General features: G+C 45.1%; 1 protein-coding gene across 2 annotated transcripts in view; it reads right to left on the reverse strand.

The window, feature by feature from the left end:
- Positions 1–214: 214 nt before the first annotated feature.
- Positions 215–19,323, reverse strand: part of MYO1E (myosin IE) — a 202,243-nt gene continuing 183,134 nt past the window's right edge. For both annotated transcript variants that reach the window (XM_068552626.1, XM_068552635.1), the window contains 3 exons: positions 18,900–19,101; positions 5,571–5,740; positions 215–1,304 (listed from right to left, as the gene is read on the reverse strand). In XM_068552626.1, coding sequence (XP_068408727.1) covers positions 1,228–1,304; positions 5,571–5,740; positions 18,900–19,101 — 449 coding nt within the window. In that variant the 3' untranslated portion in view covers positions 215–1,227. The remainder of the gene's footprint in view (positions 1,305–5,570; positions 5,741–18,899; positions 19,102–19,323) is intronic.

The raw sequence follows: 19,323 nt of genomic DNA on the forward strand, positions 1-19,323 counted from the left end.
CCTCACCCTCTCCTTCTCTGTGTGTTGATTGATCTGTGTCCAAATCTCGTTTTATCAGGATACCACTTGTACTGGATTAGGGCCCTCACTAACGACCCCATTTTAACTTGATTACCTCTGTAAAGACCCTGTTTCCAAGTAAGGTGCTAGGGGTTAGGACTTCAACATACCTTCTCTTGTGGCAGTGGACACAATCCAAGCTGGACAGACGTCATGAAAGAACAAGGTGGTTCACGGATTCCTTTATTTATTTAGGAGGTAAGGGGAGGAGACATGGGGTGGGGGGCCAGCAGAGGAAAATGACCTACAGGAGAGGGTTGGGAAGGGTTTGCAGGGACTGAGCTAGAAAGCAGTAACACTGATTCTATAGTTGAAAAGGAGTAGTGCACAACTGTAAGTACCTGGTGTGAGTTTTGTAATAAATCCGATCTTATGAATAAGTACAGTGGAATACTACTTAGTACATTCATACATGTTTCTATCATCTTGAGATTTTTTATATATACAGTATATGATCTGTTTTTATAAATGTACAGCTTGAAAAAAAAGAGATCCTTCTTGTAATAGGTACAGCATTAAACACAAAAACCAACATGGGCCAGCCACATTCCAACTGAAGACCCAGAGAAAGCCTGGCCGACAGCCCAGCCTCAGCCCCTGCAGCCCAGCAAAGTGTAAACCAGCACCCACTGCACCTGCGGGCTCGGCGGGCCCTTGACATTTGCACGGGAAGTGCCTGCTCACGCCAAGCCCCACCTGCAGAGAGTGGGTCTTCCCTGAGGGAAGGTGGCCGAGGAATGTGTACGTCAGGTAATGAAAAGAGGGATGAAAGAAATGTGCTCTTCAACTAAAGGCACTTGTCAGTGGCCGCCTACAGCCATTCCCTAGGCCTGGTGAGTGAGCAGGTGCTATTTTGTTAGAGTCAGCAAGGTCTGAGTGGACCTCACCTGTCCTCTCACCAGGTTTAAATAGAATAAATAAATCTGAGTGGGTGCTTGGTTTGCCCTCTGGGGTTCCTATGAATAGGCTACCTTTTAGGATCATTTATGGAGTGACATTCCCTGTCCCCAGCCCAGCTTTTGGAAGTCCTCCATGGGCAAGATGCCAGAATAGCTCCAGGCCTTGCAGAAGCAATTGCTCACTATGGATCAGGAGAGCCCCCAAATGTCCCCTCCCCTGTCTGTGCCTGAAGTTCCTCTGTCCTGTGCATCAGAGTCTCTGTGCGCCTCAGATCTTGGTCACGTAGTTGTTGGGGAACAGGCCCTGCTTGCCTCGTAGCCGCCCGGTCCACCAGCCAGAAGGATCTGCAGGGACACAGATGGTGGAGGTGATGGTGAGCAAGGCTTTCTGCCCAGGCCAGATGCACCCTGCTCCTGTGGGTGCAGCCCACGGGCAAAGGGCTCCATCCATGTTCTTTCCCTTCTTAATTTTAATGAAAACTAGACATGCAGGTGTGCCACTCAGGCCCCGTTCCAGAAGAACCCGCTGCCCAGATGTGAGGTTTTGCTGTCAGTCTCCAGCTCTCGGCCCTGTGGGATCTGCCCTGCCTTGGAGACATTGCTTCTCTCGGGGCCTAAGCCTTCCAGCCTCCCCTGCGAGCAGTCCCGGCTCTGGGGCAGCTGCTGGGCTGGCAGACTGTTGAGGTCGCCTTGTGGTCAGATGGCTCTAATCCTGCTTCCCCCCTTTTCTTTCACAGTGGCTCTTCCCCCACTGCATCTTTCACACTCCTCACTCCACCTCACAGCCTTTCTGGGAGAACTGATCTGCAACACTTCACCGTAATTACGTCCCAGCTTAATCCCAGTCCCTTCAGCAGTAATTTGGTATATATTTTTCTGTGATTATAAACACACACATTCATTTTAAACAGGCCATTCTATACCTTACTGTTCTGCATCTTGCTTTTCAATACTCAATAATCTTTCCATGACTATCTCATTTTTTAAACAGCTGCATTGTATACCAAATTTTATGTAACATTCCCTTACTGATGGACATTTGTTCCCCAATTTTTCATTGTTAATGCAATAAATGTCCATACATTTGTCTGTATTATGTCCACGTGCAAGTAGTTCTATAGGATAGATTCTTGGATCAAAGAATATGCACCTTCTAGTATCCTTTGTAAGAAAATCTAATTTATTTTTTGTAATAGGTAATACTTTCATGTGTACTTGCAGAAGTACAAAAGGATAAACAGTGAAAACAGCTACCCAGATCCCTTCTTTGAGGGCAAGCAGTATTACCTATTTCTTGCACTTTCTTCCAGAGATATTTCATGTCTATAAAGGCATTTATTCAAACAAACAAACAAACAAACGAAAAAACCTCTTTTGTACACAAGTGGTAGCATACTACATGTTCTGTACTTTTTAAACCTTAATAATACATACTACAAATCATTTCATATCTGTATATGAAGAGCTTCTGTATTCTATAGCTGCTTATATTCCACGGTTCATATCATTTGCCTATTTTTCTATTGGTTGCTGGTCTCTTTTATCTTGTTGATTAGGAGTTCTTTATATACTAGTGAATCTGTCACATGAGTTACAAATATCCCTCTTCCAATTTTTATGACATTTTAATATTTGAGCAGTTGAATCAGATGATGATTTTACAGCTTTTTAGTTTTCTATCACTTTTAGAAATCCTTTCCCACACTGACAGTAAAAGAAAACTCTTCTATACTTACTTCTAGGACTTTTATGTTTCTTTTACGCATGTAAATATTAATTTATTTGGGACTTATCTTGGGGGAAGGGGTTAATATATAAATCCAAAGTAATCATTTTGATACGGGGATTTTACAATTTTGATAAATACTGTTAACTTTCCTTCCCAAAAGTCTATTCCAGCAGTAAACAGTGAAAGGAGGTACCTATTTCCCTGACTAACCAAAGATATTACACTCCACACTTTATTTGCAATGACAAAATCCAGAAAGTTCTGAAAATTAAGTTTTCTGAAACTCATTTCATGGGAAAGCTTGACCTGAACTGACATGGGCTTGTTTATGATGTCTCTTTCCACTGCACGTGAATGCTCTCAGGTTCCACGGCAGAAATACCGAGGCTGATCTAAGCTGTTTCCCTGGGACCCGCAAGGGGTGTTACATACTATGAAAAAGCTCCCATCTCTGATTTCTGAAACTCAGTTAGCTCGAAGGATTTGGATTAGGGAATGTGAACTCTCACTTTTTTTTTTTTTTCCTTTTGGCCTCATCTCACAGCTTGCGGGATCTTAGTTCCCAGAGTAGGGATTGAACCTGGGGCCCGGGCAGTGAAAGCACCGACTCCTAACCACTGGACTGCCAGGGAAGTCCCTCTCATATTTTAATCTTTGCTGCTATCACAGATGAAATGCTTTGCTTTGCGTTTCGCTGATGGTTAAGGAGGCTCTGCTGTGCACTGATTGCCTCAATAGCCTTTGTCCACTTTTGGGCCGGATTATTTGTATTATTTACATGGAGGAGCTATTTATATATGTAAAACATTTTTGCCTAGTCTGTTTTCCATAATTTAACTTTGTTCCCAGTGCTATTCACCATATAGGTTTTAATTTAGCCTTTTTATGAGGTTAAATCCCATATGGTTTTTGAGTTTGACATCTTCCATAGGAAGACTTTTCTCACCCAAAGATCAATATAATAGTCTAGGTTTCCTTCTAAGACTTTTGTAATTTAATTATATAGTTTTAGATCTTTAATTTATCTGATATTTATTTTGTGTATGAGGCAGAGATCAAACTTTATTTTCTTTTCAAAATGGAAAGTAATTGTCTATCCTTTCCCCTGATTTCAAATGCCACATTTATCATCTATTAAATACCTATGCACACAAGGGTCTGCTTCTGAATGCTATTCTATCCTTTGTATCTATATGTCAATTCCTGCACTCACACCACACTGTTTAAATTACAGCAATAATTTATAGCATGTTTTGATAACTTCTAGGACTCTACATTTTACACAAATATATGTTTTAATTATATCCAGTACATGTTATTTCTAGAAAATTTTGAAAATACTGAGAAGTGAAAAGAAAGTAACACTTAAAGTTCAACACTTAAGGAGACCACTTTAACATTTTCTATTTTTAAACATTTTTTTTAGAAAACATTTTTCTATTCCATGTGTTTTATATTTTTACAGAAATGAGACTGTAGTCCACAGTCGCTAACCTAACTTTTTCCTTTTCTCCATGAACATTTTTCCATTTCAATAATGTATGTACTTTTGCATCATTATCTTTAACACACAACTTTTTGCATCAAAGTTCACTGAATGGATATAGCAAAGCTTATTAAACTAATCCCCGTCACTGGATACTAGGTCATTTCCCATATTTTTGCTGAACAAAGCTGGTGATAAAAATTCTGTTTGTATTACTAAGAGTTTATTTCAATACTTTTTTTATTACAACTTTTGAAGGATACTAAATGACTTAAAATATTAACACCTGTAGAAAACCAGATGGCTAAAGGAGATAAAAAGAGCACCCAGAGAACATTTAGAAGGAGGTTGGTCTGGGGACCTGGAGTTCTCCTGGGAGTGAGCCCAGGTGATTCCTAGAACTGCCCTTGGCTACCTCTTCCTGAAAGCTAGCCCTGCCATGAACCACTCTCCACTCAGGTTGTCCTTACTCTGCTCATACACCTTGGATGGCTCTACTCTGTCTTGACAACTTGTCTTGAGCCTGACACCCAGGGCCTCTAGGACCAGGCCACTCTGGCTTCATCTCATCCCCCATGACATCTCCTCAGGGATTCTGCACCTGGGTTGAGTGTCGGCTCATTTTCCTAAAAGGACCCACTCTTTCCAGCCTCCATGGCGCCTCTCTCTGTCAGTCTTCCTATCCCTCACCACAAATGCCATTTCCTTCATGGGGCTTTTTCTAACACCCTAAGTTAAGAGTTATCTTTGTTTTTTATGCTTCCATAAGGAATAATGTTTGATTATATGTATATTATATTCTAACTTACCTTCTTTACCAAATTAGTAACATATTCAGCCAAGCCCACAGACCACTTTTATAATGGATGTTACAAGTTGTCTCCCTGGCTTCCATTCCATCTACCTTCATTAGGAGGAGGCCATGAAATCTGGGTGGGAGAGGCCTAACTCCCGTTACCTCGGGCTGTCCCAGCCAGGTCTAACCCACTTGGGGTACAGCCTTTGCCTTGCTACAGAGATTGATTCAGGGATGGGCACATGACCAATTTGGTCCAATCTGAGGGAAACCTGGGACTTTTGTCCAATGGCTAAGAGAAGTTTCAGAGGTAAAGTGGATTTCGGAGATGGTTTGATCTGTTGGCCTGGAACTGATACAGCCTTTTTGCTACCATGAGGAAAAACAGCCTGAGGAGGGAACAGATACAAAGAAGAGGGCAGAGCTGAACGAAGTATTTTTTAAAAATGAAGCTGGAGTCTTGATCAGCCTGAAACCTGACCTACCTCTGCAAGTTTCCGTGAGAGGAGCCCACAGATTCCTTTCACACTTATACTAGTTTTTATAGCAATATAACCATATGCTTTTTGGAGGCTGTCCCAGCCAGCCATGCACGCTTACCTTCTTTGATAATATCGATAATGTCATTGGCATTGAAGCTGAGTTCGTCTGTGTCCTGAGCATCATAGGCATACAGAGCCTTGCACTGTGGCACCTGAGGCTTGGGCTTGGGCTGGGGCTTGGGTCTGCCCCCTGCTGGGGGAGGCCGGCTGGTTGTTTGTCTCCGGACCCTGTGGAAAGAGTGGAGGCAGGTGAGAAGGGACCCAACAGGAGGCAGCAGCACCACATGGTAGTTTGGAGCATGGGGCCAGCACTGGCCAGCTCAAGTTCAAGTCCAGCCCTATCCTTAGAAGGACATGTCACTTCCTAAACTTTCTCAGAGAGTAAAACACCCTCCCTGACAAGGTCATTGCAAAAGCATGTAGCTAGCTCTTCATAAACATTAGCCTCTGTTGCTGTGTCCCCAGCATAGAAGGAAATGTGGAAAAGACACACATTCCTACCAAGGTTTATAAAACATATTTATACATCTAAATGATAATAAAACAAATAGTCATGTATCTATCCCCCTCCCTCAACTGTGGAAACAGAACTTTGCCATAGAAGCCTGCAGGTGCCTCTCCTCACCTGCAATCTCTCCCAGAATGAACCCCTAGCTTGCATTTTGTATTAATAATTCTGCTTTGCTTTGTAGTTTTACCACGCACATAAGTATCCCTAAATGATACTTGTAGTTTGTCTGTTTTTTAACTATATGAAATGAATCACATGCTACTATCACTTGCTCCATTTTTTTTTCCAGCCGCACTTCGTGGCTTTTGGGATCTTAGTTCCCTGACCAGGGATTGAACCCGGGCCACGGCACTGAAAGCACCGAGTCCTAACCACTGGACCGCCAGGGAATCCCCTCACTCGCTCCATTTTTGAGATGAACACTGTTGATGCATGTAGTTTGATTCATTCATTCTCACTGCTTTATACTTACTATTCCATTGCATGAATATGTCACAATTTACTTATCTAGTCCATTGTTGATGGTTACTTGGGATGATTCCAATTTCATTACAAAGAAATGCTGCTATGAATGTTCTTGTGCAAAAGTTTATCCAAAGTAATTTCTCAACATCAGCACTACTGACACTTTGGGCGGATAGATAATCCTTTGCTGCGGGGGCTGTCCTGTGTACTGTAGGGTGTTAAGCAACACCCCTCGCCTTTACCCCTGGCACGCCAGTAGCACCTCCTCTCCCTGGTCATGATCATCAAAAATATCTCCAGCTTCAGACCCTAATCCAGGTCTTCTAGCTTTAAATGTATTCTTTCTACAAACTGTGCAGCCTCCAGTCACCATTCATACACTGTCTCAAAGGCATGTAACTCTAGGTTGGTCCTACCTAGTTAGTGAGATCTTTAAACATATCTGGAACAACCATTTATTAAATATGTTCATGAAAAGCATTTAGAGAATGCATTTAGGAAACAGAAATATAGCCAACAGTCCCCCCTCCCCCTTAGCTTAAGGACTAACCAAAGTGAAGCCTACATTCATTCGCTTACGAAAGAAACTTAAGATTTCTTCTAAGAGGGCCTGGGCTGAGCTCAACACTGTGGCGCTGGCTGGGCCTGTTAACACCTGTGGGAGGAGGGAGGAAAAGGGAGGGTATTTCCTGGGGCTTGAGTTCTGGAAACAGCACACCCAGTTTCGAGCTGTGCTCTAAGGAGGCCAGAGCCTCGCTGTCCTTGCTGAGGTCCTGTGATAATAGATGCTGCTGGCTGCTGAGCAAGTCGGATCACGAGGGGGTTGGCTGGGGGTGAGGGGTTACTGGCTGCTAGCTGTCCCCAGCAGGGGCGGGGGGTTCCCTGAGTAGGAGGGAGCAAACCCCAAGGTAACTCAGGCTCCACTCTTCTCAGATCAACCCCGTCCCCACCTTCCCACCCCCACCAGACGCTTTCTTTCATCGAAGAGGAAAGGCGTTGTATAGATCATTAGCATGACATCATTTCCTTCCTAGTCTATTGGAAATCCCCATTCCCTGCTTGGGAAGTGCTTGCTTCTCTGAAAGCTGGCTGGACAAGCAGGTTTTTAATTAAGCAACCTATATATTAGGGATGTGTCAGCATTTGGTTAATAAGAGCCATTAGCCTGGATACCAGAAGTCATCTGATTTCCCAGTAACAAGGAATGGAGGGGCTGGGGCTGTGGTGTGTGCATTACAACACCCTGGGAGGGAGGAAGCCTCCACTCTGGCAGTTCCAGGAAACAGGGTTGGGAGGGTACGTGCACATATGCACACGTGTGTGTGCAGGCTTACGTGTGTGCACACACATCCACTCACCAAATATTCATAGATGAAGAGTTGGCCTCTCTTATGTCCAGGGGAGAATACAGGTTGATGGGGTGTCTGGAGCCCAAGAGTATTTGGACTTAGGTGCATTCTCTGGGCAGGGGGGCCTCTTAGCATGGAGGCAAAGCTGGATGACCCTCTGGAAAGAGGGGCCATCCTGCCTGCAGCCTTCCCGGGAGTCTCCCCGCTCGCTCCTCTGCCCATCTGCCTCCATCTTTGATGGAGGTCACCCAGTTCCTCCCCCTTCATGTCTTTCCTGCCAGTTGCTTCCTTTCGAGGCTCCCTGAACATCACCCCAGCTCAGCATTTATTAGTTTACCTCACCCTCCACTGAAAATCCTTCCAACAGCTTCTCTCTGCTCTTGGCCTACGAAGTCCCTGTCAGGTGTGGCCCTGCTGGCTCCCAGCCTCCCATCCTGCTGCAGGCCACACTGGCATCTTCCTACCTCTCTTCATGGAAGTCTGACCCCTGGTTGGGGTTAGGACCCCTGTCCACTACTCCCAGCCTACATCATATTTGCTGGTGACAAGTATACTTTCCCCCTAAGATCAGGAACAAAACACAGGTGTTAGCTCACCACTTCTGTTCAATACCCACTGGAAGCTCTAGCCAGAGCCATTAGTCAAGAAAAATAAAAGTCATACAGATTAGAAAAGAAGTGAAAATACCTCTATTTGCAGACGAGATGATCTTGCACATAGAAAATCCTAAGGAATACACTAAAAAAAAAACTATTAGAATAAAAAGATTCAGCAAGATTATAGAACACAAGATCAATGTATAAAAATTATCTGGGGACTTCCCTGGTGGCGCGGTGGTTAAGAATCCGCCTGCCAGTGCAGGGGACACGGGTTTGATCCCTGGTCCAAGAAGATCCCACATGCTGCGGAGAAACTAAGCCTGTGCACCACAACTACTGAGCCCACACACCGCAACTACTGAAGTCCACGTGCTCTAGGGCCCGCATGCTGCAACTACTGAGCCTGTGTGCTGCAACTACTGAAGCCTGCGCGCCTAGAGCCCATGCTCCACAACAAAGAGAAGCCAGTGCAATGAGAAGCCCGCGCACCACAACCAAGAGTAGCCTCCACTCGCTGCAACTAGAGAAAGCCCATGTGCAGCAACGAAGACCCAACACAGCCAAAATATAAATAATAAAAAAAAATCAGCTCTATTTCTATGCACTAGCAATGAACAATTCAGAAATGCAATTGAGAAAACAATTTCATTTACAATACACAAAGAGAATATAATACTTAGGAGTAAACTTAACAAAAGAAGGATGATCCTATTTACATGAAATGTCCGGAAAAGGCTTATCCATACTGACAGAAAGTAGATTAGTGGTTGCCTAGGGCCGGGGGATGGGGGAATGACTGCTAAGGGGAAGAAGGGTTCTTTTCGGGATAACGAAAATCTTCCTAAGTTAGATTATGATGATGGTTGCACAACTCTGTGACTATACTAAAAGCTGTTGAATCGTACTTTTTTTTGGCCACGCCATGAAGCATGTGGGATCTTAGTTCCCCGACACGGGATCGAACCCTTGCCCCCTGCAGTGGAAGTGCAGAGCCTTAACCACTGGACCATGAGGGAAGTCCCTGTTGAATTGTATTGTACTTTGAATGGGTTGATTTTATGGTATGTAAATTATATCTCAAAAAACCTGCCTTAAAAAAAAGAAAGTAAATTGCATGGGCCTCTTTGGGCTCTGAAGCGCACTCCTGATACCCAGAGTGAGCTCAGCCAGCTTGTACTACAGCAAGCAGCTGCTGAGTGTCCCACCCAGGATCCGGGACACAGTGGAGGAGAGGATGGAGGTGAGGGGACCATTTAAACACCTGTGTGAACACGGCCACTTCATGGTCTTTGATCCTAAGGCATCAGAGCCTACTTCCTCAGTAAAACCAATCAAAGTAAAACCTCAGGGATTACTGGGGGATTTGGGTTCCCGTGTACAGTAAACTCTTGGCAACAGTTGGCGTGACTGTCCCTGGACAACTGCTACCATGCAGTGTAAAGGCATCTGGTCATTTATCCCTTGGCTGAATGGGGCTCACCGCACTCCACAGTTGGGAGAGGGGAGATTCCAGGTAGCTTTGAGATGGGGCGTTGTTTGCTGGGGAGCAGAGTGTGGACTGGGGGACTGTGTTTGATGGGGAATGGACGTGGAGGTGGAGAAGAGCTCTGCATTCTGCATCCGGAAAGGGGCTGCTTAGGCAATCCCGAGGTAACCACTGTCTGGCTTTTTCCTTTTTAAACGTCCTCTGTAACCAGGAAAGGGTACAACTGCTCCAGTAGGGCAGCACCTTCGCAAAGTGAGCCAGTTACAGCAAAGCCCTCCTTCTCACTCGTCACTCCTGCCTCATTTTCACATCTAAGCATGTCCTCACTCTTCTTGTGTTGACAGATGGGGTGTGGTCTGGGAACCCCTTCCTGGAGCTCTGGGCAAGGTACTGTGCTGGGCATTTTCAGATGTTGCCTCATTTAACCTCACAACAATTCCCGCGAAACGACTGACCTAGGTTCCTGGAACTTCCTGCTGGCTTCATCAGTGGATGGCACGATGCATATGCAGCAGGCTCCCAGAGCTCCAGCCACACTGGCCTTTCTGGCCCCATGGTCTGGCCATGCTCCCCACCCCATAACCACCGCTGCTAACTCCTGCTCAGCCTTTGGGTCTTGTTTCACCCCGGGCAGCATCCTCTGGTAGCCTGCACCTGCTCAGAGCAGGGGGTCAATGCAGTGGGACCGGGGCCTGTACCAGCTGACTCCCTGGCAGGGCAGTAGATTCCATGGGGGCGGCTGTTCTCACCACTGTGGACCCTGGACCTGGCGTCAGGCCCAGGAAGACTGTGTGGCCTCAACCTGCATGTTCTGAGGGAGTAGCAGAAGGGACAGTGGCTTAAGAGTCAGAGTCAGTGCACTGGGTTTGAGGCCCAGTTCTGACACCGGCTGGCATGTGACTTGGGGCCATCACTTCACCTCTTTAGGGATCAGTGTCTTCACGGGGTAAAAAGAGGGAATTCCGGCAATGGCCCAGGCCCTTCTTCTAATTCTAAGAAGGCTTTACAGCGTGCTCTCAACAAGATCCCTACGGTCAGATGTACCATGGAACACAGGAAGCCCGCCCCGATGGGGCGATCACTCTCTCCATTCACCACACTGTGGATCTGGAAAGCACCACAGAAATCAGTCTGCGAGAACAGCCATTTTCCCAGCTCTGTTCCACAGACGCAGCCTTCAAACCCAGACAATCTCCTTCCACCACCAGGTGGCGATCCTGTGCAGTCAATAATGAGGAGAGAGGATGGCTGTCTACCAGCTGCCAGAAATTATCAAGGTCTTTTAGGTGCTGGTTGACTCCACTTACAGCCACGAAAAAGGGATTGAGATTTTCTTACACAGCAAACAAGACCCCTGTGCCCAGGGAGCAGGAACTGGCTCAGCCCAGCCTGTGAGAGAGGCTTGTTACGCTTTCAGGAGCTTTGTGGTCAGTTGTTAAAGAGAGTCATTATTAAACATGCAATCGAAATGAATCAACGGACAAAGGATTAATCTCCAAAATATATAAACAGCTCATTCAGCTCAATATTAAAGAAGCAAACACCCCAATCCAAAAATGGGCAGAAGACCTAAATAGACATTTCTCCAAAGAAGACATACAGACGGCCACGAAGCACATGAAAAGATGCTCAACATCACTAATTATTAGAGAAATGCAAATCAAAACTACAACGAGGTATCACCTCACTCCTGTTAGAATGGGCATCATCAGAAAATCTACAAACAACAAATGCTGGAGAGGGTGTGGAGAAAAGGGAAACCTCTTGCACTGTTGGTGGGAATGTAAATTGATACAGCCACTATGGAGAACAATATGGAGGTTCCTTAAAAAACTAAAAATAGAATTACCATATGACCCAGCAATCCCACTACTGGGCATATACCCAGAGAAAACCGTAATTCAAAAAGACACATGCACCCCAATGTTCATTGCGGCACTATTTACAATAGCCAGGTCATGGAAGCAACCTAAATGCCCATCAACAGACGAATGGATAAAGAATTGTGGTACATATATACAATGGAATATTACTCAGCCATAAAAAGGAACGAAATTGAGTCATTTGTTGAGACGTGGATGGATCTAGAGACTGTCATACAGAGTGAAGTCAGTCAGAAAGAGAAAAACAAATATCGTATATTAATGCATGTATGTGGAACCTAGAAAAATGGTAGAGATGAGCCCGTTTGCAGGGCAGAAGTTGAGACACAGATGTAGAGAATGGACATATGGACACCAAGGGGGGAAAACTGCGGTGGGGTGGGGATGGTGGTGTGCTGAATTGGGCGATTGGGATTGACATGTATACACTGATGTGTATAAAATTGATGCCTAATAAGAACCTGCAGTATAAAAAAACAAACAAAACAACTAATACTAAACTTTCATTGGGTTATTTGCATGGAAATATGTTAATATAAATGTTTCAGACATTACATGAAATTTCTAAAAATCTTAAAAAAAAACAAACAACAAAAAGCATGCAATCGAACACATTTAACTGAATAAATTATATTAAAAGCAAAGGCAACAAATACTCATAATCTGACCCTACCTAATTATCTTACCGCATTTTACATCTCTCCATGCTCTTGAAGTTATTAACGTCTGCTGCCTACCTGTGGTGGGAACACCGTAGGACAGTGGGAGACTGTACATCTCCCCCCAGCTCTGGGACCAGGGGAAGTCACCTTGGTAGCTTGAAATCGGCCACAGTGAGCAGAAACTGACAAATGTTACAGCTGCCGCCTTTTCATCCCCAGAGAGCTAGTCGTTCACAGCACACCACTCACTATCCCTCCACTACCCTCATGATAACTCACTTTCACTCATTTAAAAGTGCTTTGCCTAGATTTATTTTGTAATGGATATGCAGGATTTAGATAATTTTGGTAGGGCTCACGTTTTATGATATTTGTATTCCAAAGAAACCTCCCATGATTGAAAACTGTTATAAAAACAGCTATTTCATTGGGATAATGGGGGCAGGAGCAAGAATTTCAGACTCACAACGACAAAGTTATGTTTCCTATTGCCACTGGTATATAGTTATAAAACTCTGCATCACAGAGCAAATCCAGTTGTTTCATTATATGTAACTCTGGCACAATGTAATTTAGTTTTCCTGTTACCATGTGACCCATCATTTCAGGGTAATCTGTACGGTTGGCCCTTCACATCCATGGGTTCTGCATCCCAGATACAGATTCAACCAACTGAGATTGGAAAATATTCAGAAAAAAAATTCCGGAAAGCTCCAAAAAGCAAAACTAGAATTTGCTGGGCAGGGCAACTATTTACATAACATTTACATTGTATTCAGTATTATAAGTAACCTAGAGATGATTTATAGTACACAGGAGGATGTGCATAGGTTATATGCAAATACTATGTCAAATACTGTGCCATATTATATAAGGGACTTGAACATGAACGGGTTTTTGTATCTGGCGTGTATGTGTGTGTGTGTGTGTGTGTGTGTGTGTGTGTGTGAACCAGTCCCCCGTGGATACCAAGGGATTGTACACACTTAACCACTTTATTGTGTCTATTCTTCATTAAGAAAAGAAACACATGAAGAAGCTCGGCTACAGCACCTTGCTTTTACAGCAGGTCTTTTTCTGAGTAGGGAATTAAACATCCAATGCAGTCACATTATAACCCACACCACAAAGTTTCCTGAGTAATCAAGCACATTATACCCAGTTTGCTTTGTGAAAACCTGCACTGCTAGAGAAGCCCTGTTTTAGTGCCTGGGAAGACCAAGTGGTGCCTTTGCCCTGAGACATCAGGATGCCGACCGACCTCTGAGCCACAAGAGGCCAGAAGCCCACAAGAACACAAAACGCCAAGTGATGTCAATGACAACAAAGCTCTGTAAAGTCAGGGATTGTTCATTCGCTCTGCTCCTGGGATGTAGGTTGTTATAGTGATTGGAGCAAAGGAGGTTTGACTAGAAAAAGACTGTGGAATAGTAAAGCAGGAGAAGGAGTTTTGGACTTTATTTAGTTATTGAAATGCAGCTAGTGTCTGTTGCAATACTACCTCTCAGCTCTCCGTTCTGCTGTTGCCCTGAGCCCACAGAGAGCAGCATGGCTATTAGATGTGTGTGTGTCAGGGAAGCGGGACGGGGAGAGGGTGTCTCCCTGACTCGTCCCCTTGTCTTGGCTTCGCTAGGCTGCCCATTCTGCCCCCATTAAAGCCAGCAATGCCTGAAGCTTAGCCCCTCATGGAGTCTAGAGCTCTGTGCAGGCCAGAGGTTTGAGCCCTTGAGGGTAAAGCCACTGGGCCAGGGGACACCCACTTCTCAATCCTGGTAGAATATTACTATTTCCCTGCAAGACCAAACCACATGAATAACAGTCATAAAATAAATATAAATAAACTTTCAAGTTGCACTGTGCTTTATAGTTTACAAAGCCCTTATTTAATCTTCCTGAAACCCTGATTGGGTTTTAAATTTCTGATTATTAGCTCTATTATACAGTACAGGTGAGGAAACCAAGGTGTAGGAAGATTAAGTGACATACACGAGGGTGTCAGCTGGTAATCAGTGAAACAATCCATGTGGCCAGCACGTGGCACACAGAAGGCACATAGTTCAGTAAATATTCAATGCATGAATCAATGAAGGAAGGAACAAATGACCCGGGACTCATACCCAGTCCTTGCAAGTGTGAATCTGTGCTCTCTGCACATGGCCAGGCCACCTTCTGTGAACTTCTCTGCAGTCTCCACACCTCTGGGACACCCGGGTGTGCCTCATCTATGACAGGGTGAGCTGGGATTAAGCTTTCAAATATCACGTCTTCGTTCTGCAGATGTGAAATTTATGTCTTGAAATTCCAAGAAGGAAAATAATGGCATTTTATTTCATTGGCTCTTTAAAATGTGCGCTGTTCCAAAAGGTTGAATCTATAAACATTACTGGAAATTTGGGAACGGATGCCAGGAATTCCTAAGCTTCGTGTCTGCCTGGGCCAGGATATGGCTGCTACTCCTGCAGATTATGGGTTAAGAAATATTGCTATTGGACACTGGTTGGAGATTTTAAGCTCCTTGAAAAATATGGCTCCATTAGGAGAATCCTGTCAAGAGACACACAGGCAGCATTTAAATTTTTCTATCGATCCTTCTTTTGTGGCATGGCCAGAAGCCCTACCGCTGAGCACTTTCAATATTTTCCTGTTTCTCCAACTTCTAGTTGGATTAATCTCTGGAGTATCTTGAAATTTCCTGAAGTTGTCCTCCCATGAAATGGACCACAGGATTAAAAAGGCCCACAGAAAAAACATTTCCAGTCTGGGTTTTAATGCCTCCAGTAATGAACTGGAGGTAGATTATGTACATCTCAGTTATAGGAGGGAAAATATAAAGCACACTTGATTGGCAAATCAAGTGTTCCTAAGAAGCCGGAGCAAAGGCTGATGAATGAACTATTTATATGGATTCTTGCTTTACCTGTTCTCTTTTCCCGAGACTCAGGAAGATCTTGAACCTGAATCAGACTGTTCAAAAGGTATGTTAAGGGACTACAAGGTTATTATGATGCCTTGTACATCTTAGTTTTCTTGGTCAATGATAATAATGACGATGACAACAAACATGGCATGGCAAGGGTAAAGAATCCAGTTGGGGTGGTAATTAATTTAGTGAGGGCTTCATGTTCTCTCCAAAAGCAAAAACAAAAAAACCCCAAAAACACAAAACCCAAACTGACTGAACCCAAAATAAACTGACAAAGACGTTCCTGAATTAACTTGAGGTGCTAATTACACCATTTGATTTTATCCACATTGCATGATCCAAAAGAGATGACTGCTTATGCTAAATATGTCTATAAAGAAAAGTGCATCGGTGGTGGGAGAGGGAAAGGAAAGATGAACCCAAGAGTTGAAAGTCCAAGGAGACTTGGTGGTAATCTCCCTTTTATAGGTTGGTAAATTCAAGGGCACTGTTTGGGACTGTAATGCAAACAGGAACTCTCGTCTTTGTGGAAAGGTACAAGCTCGGGACCCCAAAGGTCCCTGTTTGCTCCAGCAATGTCCCACGGAATAAATGCAATTCATGTTTTCTTGGCAAAGAAGAACTGTTGAATGTAGGTAACCACGAGGCCCCTGAAATGCTTGTCTAAAGTCTCTGGCCACATTAGAAATTATTTTAACTTTGACTTTATGTGTTTTAGAAAATAAATACTAAGAAAAAGCTCAGCCTTTTGATCAGAGTATGATTTCTTAAGGGATATTTGCATCACAGCAGATTTAAGTGTACAAAGAGGAGGCTGGCTGGGATTCTTGTAGCTACAGGACTCAGTGTGCCTCATACGAGTTTTATACACAAGTTTTACATACAGGAAGGTCTTACTGCCTAGTAGATGGTTGTGAAGGTTCCCTCTCCTTCCAGCCTCACAGCCACTGCCAAAATAGCGTCACGTATGCCTGATCTTTAGGCCTAAAGGTGGCAAGGGGTGTGATAAGACTTAAATAGGGAACGGCGCAGCTGAGGGCTGGAAGGGAGCAGCCTCGGTTAAGACACAATGTTCCTAAATTGCCTGCTTTTTGGCTGACAGATGCTCCCAGCTGGCTGGTGTGCAAGTCTGTAACTTGCAAAGCAGGCTGGAAAGATGGTTTTGCTTGCCAAAACCAAAGCAAGTAGGAAGCTAGCAGACAGAGCTAAGAGATCTGGTGCATTTTGCTGACTGGTTTTAATCCCCTGCCTACTTCGGGAAATCAAACTGGGCCCAGGAAGCCTTGTTTGATTATTTTAGTCTCTTCCGTCCACTTGAATAGTATAGGCCTGGGTTACGGAGTAAGGCTCCAGTTGCCTCCACAGCACCCTTCCAATTTACCTTTATACAGAAACTCCCCTGGTTTCATCAAAATGACGTGACAAGTGGTTTTCAAAATGTGGTCCCTGGATCAGCGGCATCACCATCATTTCAGAACTTGGTAGAAATGTAAATTCGTGGCCCCTCCCCTGGTCCTACTGAATCAGAAATACTAGAAGTGGGCCAGGAGGTTCTCCAGGTGACTCTGGTGTACATTAAAGTATGAGAACCATCTCTTTAGACCAAGCCAATCAGGTAAACCATGATCATTAGAACTGGTGGGATAGAGCTACTTATGCAAGAGTTGGGGGAGCACGGAGAGAGATCTAATAGAAAGTGGCAGCCACTCTCCTGATGGCCATTTGTATAAAACCAAGGTGCTTTCCTCTCTGTAGCCCAAATGAGGTAAGACTTGCTAGGGGAAAAGGAACACCAGGAAAGAAGCTGGTGACGTCTGGAAAAGTCCCTAAGAGCTCTGCGGTCTTTGATAAGGCCTGGAGGTGAATGGGTGTCTGCCCACCCAGAGGAAGGAGCTGTTGCCTCTCACCCAGCACCACCCTGTTCTGTACACAAGTCTCCTGATCACACTTGAAAGTTCTTTATTATTCTATAGATACGGTGAGAACAGAAAATGGAGATGGGCAGGAGGGAGGGCAAGAGTGGGCTGCAGTAACCCCACGATCGGGTTCGGCAGAGAGAACTACCGAGAATCATGCAGAGTCGGAAGATTCCTCAAAAGTCACCAGCCCAGGGCTTCCCTGGTGGCGCAGTGGTTGAGAATCTGCCTGTCAATGCGGGGGACGCGGGTTCGAGCCCTGATCTGGGAAGATCCCACATGCCGCGGAGCAGCTGGGCCCGTGAGCCACAACTACTGAGCCTGCGCGTCTGGAGCCTGTGCTCCGCCACAAGAGAGGCCGCGATAGTGAGAGGCCCGCGCACCGCGATGAAGAGTGGCCCCCGCTCGCCGCAACTAGAGATAGCCCTCGCACAGAAACGAAGACCCAACACAGCCATAAATAAATAAATAAATAATATTTTTTTAAAAAAAGCCACTAGCACAGCCACCATGAGATAATGATTGCTTCATCACCACCATCATCGTCATCGAGCTACAGCTGGCTGAGTAGCCTCCTACATGCCTGGAACCATGGTAGGTGTTTTATGTAGATTTTCTCTTGTCCCCCCCCCCCCCCGCCCCTCCCCCCAGCAACCCTGCAAGCTTGGTGGTATTACTTCAGCGTACAGGTAAGCAAAATGAAACTCAGAGAGGGTTAGGAGCAGGTCCAGTATTAGACAGGTAACAGGGGCTGACACAGGATTCTCATCCTTATCTGGTATGTGACACCATCACTCTATAATACTCCAGCCTGGTGATTTCCATCCAGCCTGTGCCTGAATACTTCCAGGGACAAGGTGCTCCTTACATCCTAGGGTAGTTCATCTTTGGGCTACTGGAATGTTCTTTTGTTTACTGGTGCCAAAATCTACCCCCTGGCAGAGTTCACTCACTTGTCTTGAAGTTGGCCCTAGTCATATGCCTGGTGACTCCACAGGACCCAGCAAACCCCCTTCCTACACGGATAACTCTGAATATCTACACAGAGTTCCAGGAATCTTTACTTCCTCCAACTCAAAAGCCTTGGTTTCTTTTCTTCCCCTCTTCATTTTCTGTTATAGAAAGGCAGAGAGGGTCTCATTTTAAAGCCCTGAAGATTTGTCTTCATAACCAAACATCTGCATCTCATAGAATGCTGGGATGGTATTCTTTACGTATCTAATGACTCCTTGCGCCGTTGTGTTTACGCAGCTTCAGGCACAGACATAAATCGAAACCCCCATTATTCCTCAACCATCCCAGAGAGCAAAAAAGGTCACAGAGTGATCAGATCTCAGGGTGGAAGGGGACCCCCTCTTCTGATGTTTCCGAGATAAGGCCTCTCTGGAGAATGAGGTGTGTGGGATCAACTTGGCTGTACTTTTAGAAAATGCCAACCAAGGGCCTCACAGCCTTGGGGCTGGATGACAACACACGTGGGTGGAAAACCGACCTTGAGAATCATGCATGGGTGGCCCCCCAAATCCTCGAGCCTTAGTGTGGCTGGTGGAGATGGAGGTCGTGAGTTTCACCCATGGGAGGTGGGGCTCTTACCCTGCAGCACCCTGGTCTGGGACCTTGAGGAAATCCAAGCTCTCCGGCGTCTGTGACACTCGGTCTGAGCCAACGGACTGTTGTCGTGGTAAGGGTGGGCGAGCCATAGAAGGGCACAGGCTCTTCTGAGTTGACCTCTGGTTTCCAGCAGCGTGGGGATGCGGCACAAACTGGTTTTTAATGACTCCATTCTGATGGTAGCCTAGGAAGTGGGAAAGAGGAGAAAACAAAGCGGAAAATTTCTGATCCTATGCTAAAGGCTCTCCAAATATTTTTCCGCCCGTCAGCCACGAGTGAGTTACTTAGCTTTGCCAGGCCTCAGTTTCCCCTTCTGAAATAAGGGAGGGCATAACTGCTCGTATTTTGCGAGGAATAGAGCCCAAGACATTGTACACTGCCCGGCCAGTGCCTGGAACGTAGCAGA

This window comes from Eschrichtius robustus, chromosome 1, assembly GCF_028021215.1.
Source record: "Eschrichtius robustus isolate mEscRob2 chromosome 1, mEscRob2.pri, whole genome shotgun sequence".
NCBI classification, from domain to species: Eukaryota; Metazoa; Chordata; class Mammalia; order Artiodactyla; family Eschrichtiidae; genus Eschrichtius; species Eschrichtius robustus.